This window comes from Crinia signifera, chromosome 19, assembly GCF_055691185.1.
Source record: "Crinia signifera chromosome 19, ASM5569118v1, whole genome shotgun sequence".
NCBI lineage: Eukaryota > Metazoa > Chordata > Amphibia > Anura > Myobatrachidae > Crinia > Crinia signifera.
Genome location: NC_139226.1, coordinates 4651948 through 4660562, shown reverse-complemented (window position 1 = coordinate 4660562; position 8615 = coordinate 4651948). Strand labels below are relative to the sequence as shown.

Below are 8615 nucleotides of genomic sequence, written 5' to 3'. Positions count from 1 at the left end.
TGGGAGGAGCTGGGGGAAGGGTGTGTGGGAGGGGCTGGGGAAAGGGTGTGTGTGGGAGGAACTGGGGTGGATGGGTGTGTGTGGGATGAACTGGGGGGAATGGGTGTGTGTGGGATAAACTGGGGGGGGGGATGGGTGTGTGTGGGATAAACTGGGGGGGGGGGGATGGGTGTGTGTGGGATAAACTGGGGGGGGGGGGGGGGGATGGGTGTGTGTGGGATGAACTGGGGGGGATGGGTGTGTGTGGGATGAGCTGGGGGGGGGCGGGGCGTGTGTGGGATCGGATGAACTGGGGGGGATGGGGTAGGACGTAGGATGAGCTGGGGGTGACCAGTCGTGTGTAGGAAGAGCTGGGGGGGAGGGGCGCGTGTGTAGGTTGAGCTAGTGGGAAATCATTGTGGCTATACTGTATGTTATAACATCCGGTAACAGGTCATTGTTGAGCAATGAGACACAACTCCAGCTTTTGCCATTGTATTTTATTAGTGGCACCTTCTAGTCACAGTAAGCGTGGCACATTGCAGAGAGCGGCGGCCATGACACTCTCTCTCCCTGTACGAAGGACACAGGTCGGTTATCATGTAATGATATCAGAGTATAATGTACAGGAGCGGGGGTTGGTGTATACGAGGCTCAGCGTAAGTTGTTACATCATCTTCTCCATTAGTCAGTAATAGCATCTCCCAAACCGCAATGGGGGTCTCGCACAGGTAATCCGCCCCTAGTACCACTAGTGGGCAGCGGACGTCCAGCAAACAGCTTTAGGTCACATACAGTGATGGGCAATAGGTGGCCACAGGCTTTTTCCTTGATAATGGTCCCTGGCTGTGAGCCAGGCCGGGCGCCCCCCGTGGTGCCCGGGGTACAGAGCCGGTCATTTTCCGCACACGATGTGATCCTGCAGAGCGCAGGGAAGTCCTGGGAAGGATTACGGCAGGGTGATATTTAGTAATGAGGGGTGCTTTGGGGCACAAGGGAGGATAAGGCATTTTGGGAAAGGGATTCCAGAGAGAATATTAGGGGTGTTGTATAGTCTTGCTGAATGAAATGGCCAGGCGGGGTTCTATATATGTGACCCTTTTATTGATCACCATAGCGCAGAAGATTTTATTATCTCATAGTAGTAGTTGTGCTTCTGTTCGCTGCCCTCCATTGTTTGAGTACGACCAGGCCAGGATGCGAGTAGTGCGACAGAGAATTGCTTCCTCCAGGCTGCCGAAAATCCGCCCATAAAGGCTGCAGCAGTGACTGATCCTTTGCGGATGAGTGGCTGTTAGATCCATTATACCTGTATCCATCATCATCGTGCGTCACTCCCCGCTGATCAGCAGGGTGACACTGACCAGCAATGAGAGCTTGTACGTGGCTGTGGCTGCATTGTTTCTGAATGGCCTTAGATTCACCCTCCCGCACCAGCTTACTGGGACCAATCACAGTTGTGTTTCTAGGGCCCTCCCAATGCATTGCTCAGGATTCGTTACATTCAGTGCAAACACACGGACGCGGACAGTGCACAAGTGTTCTAAAATAAAAAAGTGTAATATAAAAATACTGTAAATATAAAAGGTCACAGAGCTTCGCGCCCTCGTGTGTCAGTAGCGGTGACTCCACCCTTCGCTCACAGCGGTCAGGGGGAGGTACAATAAAAACAGTGGTATAAAAAGATCAGTCAGAGGTGGCAGAGCACCAGGAATGTGTGACCCGAGGGCATATGCCTCGTACTATTTCCCTGAGAGGAGTGACGTCTGGGTGTAATGGGGCTGGCCCCGGCGCACTTCCTGCTGCAGCTGCTCCTTCAGCGTAGAGATCTGCATAAGACAAAGACACCATGGTCATGTACCAATAGGCAAAGGAGACCATGAGCGTGTTGTACACAGATGGGTGCCCGGCTGAGACGCTGCCAGGACACAGTGCCAACTTCAATCATTCATTATTTGCGGTCACTTCATGGGATATGTTGTACGTCTTTAGGGCACTGGTACCTGGCGTCTGTCCACACTGAGCACTAATGCCCGGTCTCCCATTACTGCCTGTGGGGCCGAAAAGCTCTTGGGGAACCTGAACATAGAAACATCGGCAGTAACCTATATTGTGGCCTGTAAGAGGCGCAAGGTGCAATTTATCAACTGGGAGACACTGGGACAGTGGTGTATAGGGTGACCGGAGATTGGACACTAACCGCTGAGTATCAGTAGCCATATAAACACATTGTATCACAGCTGGGTCAAGATATAAACAAGTGTAATGGACAGGCAGAGACTGGGCCTACCTGCTCCTCCAGCCCTTTAATCCGCTGGCGGTGAGCCCGCTCTCTGGCATCTAGAGTCCGCTCTGCCTGGATCTGAGCATTGCGCAGTCTCTCTATCTCCATCTGAAGCTCCTGTCGGTGGCGAGTCGCTGTCTCCATCAGGCTCTGAGAGTGTGTCTGCTCCATGTCCGCTATCTGCCCCTGGGACAGGGATAGAAAGGAGGACAACACAACTGTAGTGTTATACTAATCTACATGAGCAGTCGGCGGCGGAGACATACAGGGTAACAGCAGGTGCTGGGGAGAGACCTGGGGAGTATGCAACAGACAAGCAGACTGCATTAGGGCAGGAGGAGGCATCTCACACTGCACGGTGTACTGAGGCTGGATGTATGAGGTATATCACGCTGCACGGTGTACTGAGGCTGGATGTATGAGGTATATCACACTGCACGGTGTACTGAGGCTGGATGTATGAGGTATATCACGCTGCACGGTGTACTGAGGCTGGATGTACTGTATGAGGTATATCACGCTGCACGGTGTACTGAGGCTGGATGTATGAGGTATATCACGCTGCACGGTGTACTGAGGCTGGATGTATGAGGTATATCACGCTGCACGGCGTACTGAGGCTGGATGTATGAGGTATATCACGCTGCACGGCGTACTGAGGCTGGATGTATGAGGTATATCACGCTGCACGGCGTACTGAGGCTGGATGTATGAGGTATATCACGCTGCACGGCGTACTGAGGCTGGATGTATGAGGCATCTCACACTGCACGGTGTACTGAGGCTGGATGTATGAGGCATCTCACACTGCACGGTGTACTGAGGCTGGATGTATGAGGTATATCACGCTGCACAGTGTACTGAGGCTGGATGTATGAGGTATATCGCACTGCATGCCGTACTGAGGCTGGATGTATGAGGTATATCGCCCTGCACGGCGTACTGAGGCTGGATGTATGAGGTATATCGCGCTGCACGGCGTACTGAGGCTGGATGTATGAGGTATATCGCGCTGCACGGCGTACTGAGGCTGGATGTATGAGGTATATCACGCTGCATGCCGTACTGAGGCTGGATGTATGAGGTATATCGCACTGCATGCCGTACTGAGGCTGGATGTATGAGGTATATCGCCCTGCACGGCGTACTGAGGCTGGATGTATGAGGTATATCGCGCTGCACGGCGTACTGAGGCTGGATGTATGAGGTATATCGCACTGCATGCCGTACTGAGGCTGGATGTATGAGGTATATCGCCCTGCAAGGCGTACTGAGGCTGGATGTATGAGGTATATCGCGCTGCACGGCGTACTGTGGCTGGATGTATGAGGTAAATCATGCTGCACGGTGTACTGAGGCTGGATGTATGAGGTATATCACGCTGCACGGTGTACTGAGGCTGGATGTATGAGGTATATCACACTGCATGGTGTACTGAGGCTGGATGTATGAGGTATATCACGATGCACGGCGTACTGAGGCTGGATGTATGAGGTATATCAGGCAGCAAGGTGTACTGAGGCTGGATGTATGAGGTATATCACACTGCACGGTGTACTGAAGGTGAATGTATGAGGTATCTCACGCTGCACGGTGTACTGAGGCTGGATGTATGAGGTATATCACGCTGCACGGTGTACTGAGGCTGAATGTATGAGGTATCTCACGCTGCACGGTGTACTGAGGCTGGATGTATGAGGTATATCACGCTGCACGGCGTACTGAGACTGGATGTATGAGGTATATCACGCTGCACGGTGTACTGAGGCTGGGTGTATGAGGTATATCGCACTGCACGCCGTACTGAGGCATGAGGTATATCGCGCTGCACGGCATACTGAGGCTGGATGTATGAGGTATATCGCGCTGAACGGCGTACTGAGGCTGGATGTATGAGGTATATCGCGCTGCACGGCGTACTGTGGCTGGATGTATGAGGTATATCACGCTGCACGGTGTACTGAGGCTGGATGTATGAGGTATATCACGCTGCACGGTGTACTGAGGCTGGATGTATGAGGTATATCACGCTGCATTGTGTACTGAGGCTGGATGTATGAGGTATATCACGCTGCACGGTGTACTGAGGCTGGATGTATGAGGTATATCACGCTGCATGGTGTACTGAGGCTGGATGTATGAGGTATATCACGATGCACGGCGTACTGAGGCTGGATGTATGAGGTATATCAGGCAGCAAGGTGTACTGAGGCTGGATGTATGAGGTATATCACGCTGCACGGTGTACTGAAGCTGAATGTATGAAGTATCTCACGCTGCACGGTGTACTGAGGCTGGATGTATGAGGTATATCACGCTGCACGGTGTACTGAGGCTGAATGTATGAGGTATCTCACGCTGCACGGTGTACTGAGGCTGGATGTATGAGGTATATCACGCTGCACGGCGTACTGAGACTGGATGTATGAGGTATATCACGCTGCACGGCGTACTGAGGCCGGATGTATGAGGTATATCACGCTGCACGGTGTACTGAGGCTGGGTGTATGAGGTATATCACGCTGCACAGCGTACTGAGGCTGGATGTATGAGGTATATCACACTGCACAGCGTACTGAGGCTGGATGTATGAGGTATATCACACTGCACGGTGTACTTAGGCTGGATGTATGAGGTATATCACGCTGCACGGTGCACTGAGGCTGGATGTATGAGATATATCACGCTGCACGGTGCACTGAGGCTGGATGTATGAGGTATATCACGCTGCACGGTGTACTGAGGATGAATGTATGAGGTATATCACGCTGCACGGTGTACTGAGGATGAATGTATGAGGTATATCACGCTGCACGGTGTACTGAGGCTGGATGTATGAGGTATATCAGGCAGCAAGGTGCACTGAGGCTGGATGTATGAGGTATATCACGCTGCATGGTGTACTGAGGCCGGATGTATGAGGTATATCACGCTGCACGGTGTACTGAGGATGAATGTATGAGGTATATCACGCTGCACGGTGTACTGAGGCTGGATGTATGAGGTATATCAGGCAGCAAGGTGCACTGAGGCTGGATGTATGAGGTATCTCACGCTGCACGGTGTACTGAGGCTGGATGTATGAGAATGCATCTATTCAACAGAAAGAGCTCTGGGGTGAGAAGCAGGGAAGGTCATGTCCCTATGTGGAGGTAGGGCAGTATCGGGCACAGCGATATGCAGGTGTGGACAGTAGAGGCCCTGTTGCTATGCGGGATAGGGGAAGTATAGGGCATGTAGCTATGCAGTTGGGGAGTAGAAGATGGCTTGTTGCTATGGTGGAGGGTGGGCATTAGAGGGTGCACCAATGCAGGTGTGGGTAGTAGAGGGCATGTTGCTATGTGGGGGGTTAGTAGAGGGTGCATCGCTATGCAGATGGGGAGCAGAAGATGGCATGTTGCTATGTAGGGGGGGCAGTAGAGGGCATGTTGCTACGTGGGGGGTAGTAGAGGGTGCGTCGTTATGTGGCGGGGGAGCAGAAGATGGCATGTTGCTATGTGGGGGGGGGCAGTATAGGGCATGTTGCTATGTGGGAGGGGGCAGTAGAGGGTGTGCCACTATGCAAGTGGAGAGCAGCAGATGTCATGTTGCTATGTGGGGGGGAGCATAAGATGGCATGTTGCTATGTGGGGGAGCAGTAGAGGGCATGTTGCCATGTCGGGGGGGGGGGGGCAGTAGAGGGCATGTTGCTATGTCGGGGGGCAGTAGAGGGCATGTTGCCATGTCGGGGGGCAGTAGAGGGCATGTTGCTATGTGGGGGAGCAGTAGAGGGCATGTTGCTATGTGGGGGCAGTAGAGGGCATGTTGCCATGTTGGGGGGGCGGGGGGGGCAGTAGAGGGCATGTTGCTATGTCGGGGGCAGTAGAGGGCATGTTGCCATGTCGGGGGGGGGGGGGGGTTAGTAGAGGGTGAGTTGCTATACAGGTGGAGAGAAGAAGATGGCTTGTTGCTATGTAGGGGGGGGAGGTTTAGTAGAGGGTGCGTCGCTATGCAGGCAGGGAGCAGCAGGCGGCATGTTGCTATGGAGACACAGATGAGACGGGAATAATGGACTGTGCCAATAAGCAGGTTTGGGAGACACAGAAGGTCAGGGGGCAGCTGCAGAACACTCCTTATCTCCAGGACGGCAGAGGGGACATACAGAGCCTCACTCACCAGGCTGAACGTGATCTTGCGCCTAACCCTGTATAACTGCACCTTCACAGGACAGCGGGGGTGGGGGAGAAAGAAGGCCATGAACCAATCACAAGGAAGACCGACCCATCCAGCACCCAACCACACAAGCCCATCCCTCTGTCGCCGTGACTGGGACTCTGACCGACTGCTGAGGTCACTATATGGAGGCCTGACGCTACCTCCAGCAGCTGCAATTGTCTATGAGCGTCTGTCAGCTCCTGCTCCACTGTAGTCAGTGAGCGGTCCAGCCTCCCCTTCTCCGCAGACAGACGTAAGGTGTCCTCCGCGGTCTTCAGCTTCTCTCTCTCTACCTGCAGGGGGAGACAGCGGGAACAGTTCATGCTGGTAACCTATATAAACCTATACACACTAGTCACCCCCATTCCCCAATGGGCTCAGTGGGTAGGGGAGAGCTGGTGCTCTTACCTTATCAAGTGTTTTCTTTAGAGCATTTTTGTCCTTCTCCAGACGGAGGGACGATCGCTCGGTCTCTCGCTTCTCCGCCTCTAACTGAACCACGGCGCGCTGCATCCCGGCGAGGCGGTCCTGTAAGAGTTCTCTCTCTTCCTGCAGTTTCTGGTGGTTACGGAGTGAGACGCCCTCACTTTCCTGACGCAGACGCAGGAGCTGATGGGTGAGGGACATTATAAACAGGGTCATTACACAAAGTTCCATAACGGGGTCAAAACACAGGAGAGAGGGTGCGCCCGGGGTCAGCACAGGATTGGGGTCAGCACAGGGCTGGGGGTAGCGGAAGTGGAGGGTGCCCCTGGGGTCAGCAAAGGGCTGGGGGTAGCTGAAGTGGAGGGTGCCCCTGGGGTCAGCATAGGGCTGGGGGTTGCAGAAAGGGAGGGTGTCCCTGGGGTCAGCACAGGGCTGGGGGTAGCTGAAGTGGAGGGTGCCCCTGGGGTCAGCATAGGGCTGGGGGTTGCAGAAAGGGAGGGTGCCCCTGGGGTCAGCACAGGGCTGGGGGTATCGGGAGGTGCGCCTGGGGTCAGCACAGGGCTGGGGGTAGTGGATGGGGAGAGTGCCCCTGGGGTCAGCACAGGGCTGGGGGTATCGGAAGTGGAGGGTGCCCCTGGGGTCAGCACAGGGCTGGGGGTAGCGGAAGTGGAGGGTGCCCCTGGGGTCAGCACAGGGCTGGGGGTAGCGGAAGTGGAGGGTGCCCCTGGGGTCAGCACAGGGCTGGGGGTATCGGAAGGTGCACCTGGGTTCAGCACAGGGCTGGGGGTAGCGGAAGTGGAGGGTGCCCCTGGGGTCAGCACAGGGCTGGGGGTAGCGGAAGTGGAGGGTGCCCCTGGGGTCAGCACAGGGCTGGGGGTATCGGGAGGTGCGCCTGGGGTCAGCACAGGGCTGGGGGTAGTGGATGGGGAGAGTGCCCCTGGGGTCAGCACAGGGCTGGGGGTATCGGAAGTGGAGGGTGCCCCTGGGGTCAGCAAAGGGCTGGGGGTAGCGGAAGTGGAGGGTGCCCCTGGGGTCAGCACAGGGCTGGGGGTATCGGAAGTGGAGGGTGCCCCTGGGGTCAGCACAGGGCTGGGGCAATCGGAAGGTGCGCCTGGGTTCAGCACAGGGCTGGGGGTAGTGGATGGGGAGAGTGCCCCTGGGGTCAGCACAGGACTAATGGTAGTGGGAAGGGAGGAGATCAGCAATAGATGATAACAGACCTCCTGTAGCTGCCGGTTCTGGTCTTCGAGCTCCATGCGCCGTAGCTCTCCCTCTGCCACCACATCCCGTAGCTCCTGATTCTGCTCAATCAGCCCCGAACTCTGCTTCTTGCTCTCCGACACTGCCAGTCGCGCAGCTTCCAGGCGCTCCTGTGTATGGAACAACCGCTGTGACCTCACCTTTCATCACATACAGGGTACAATGCCATTTGGTGCCAGGCTCTGCTGCAGGACTGACCTGGAGGATGCGCCTCTCGTGCTCGCTGCTGGTCAGCATCTTCTGCAGTTGTCCGATCTTCTCGTGGGAGGTGCTGGAACTAGAGGTCGTCTCGGAGAGGGCGCCGGACAGGTTCTGTACTTTCTCCTTCAGGGAAGTCTCATTCTCCTGCACCTTCCCGAGGGTCACATTCAGCCGATCTACGCAGATCTGGAGGGTGCTCACCTTCCCCTCGCTGTCCGACAGCTGGTGGAAAGAAGGACACGATTTATCCGACAATTACTGTAGGCCGCAG

General features: G+C 55.2%; 1 protein-coding gene across 10 annotated transcripts in view; it reads right to left on the bottom strand.

Moving 5' to 3' along the window:
• The window catches only part of CROCC (ciliary rootlet coiled-coil, rootletin), an 80273-nt gene that overhangs the window by 1270 nt on the left and 70388 nt on the right, over window positions 1-8615 (bottom strand). For 5 of the 10 annotated variants that reach the window (XM_083161856.1, XM_083161850.1, XM_083161855.1 and 2 more), the window contains exons 32-38: window positions 8342-8566; window positions 8104-8253; window positions 6866-7066; window positions 6619-6750; window positions 6419-6460; window positions 2270-2449; window positions 453-1808 (exon numbers count right to left, since the gene is read on the bottom strand). In XM_083161856.1, the coding sequence (XP_083017982.1) occupies window positions 1722-1808; window positions 2270-2449; window positions 6419-6460; window positions 6619-6750; window positions 6866-7066; window positions 8104-8253; window positions 8342-8566 (1017 nt within the window). In that variant the 3' untranslated portion in view covers window positions 453-1721. Of the gene's footprint in view, window positions 1-451; window positions 1809-2269; window positions 2450-6418; window positions 6461-6618; window positions 6751-6865; window positions 7067-8103; window positions 8254-8341; window positions 8567-8615 lie in introns of those variants that run through there. The other 5 variants (XM_083161857.1, XM_083161849.1, XM_083161853.1 and 2 more) reach the window with 5 other exon arrangements.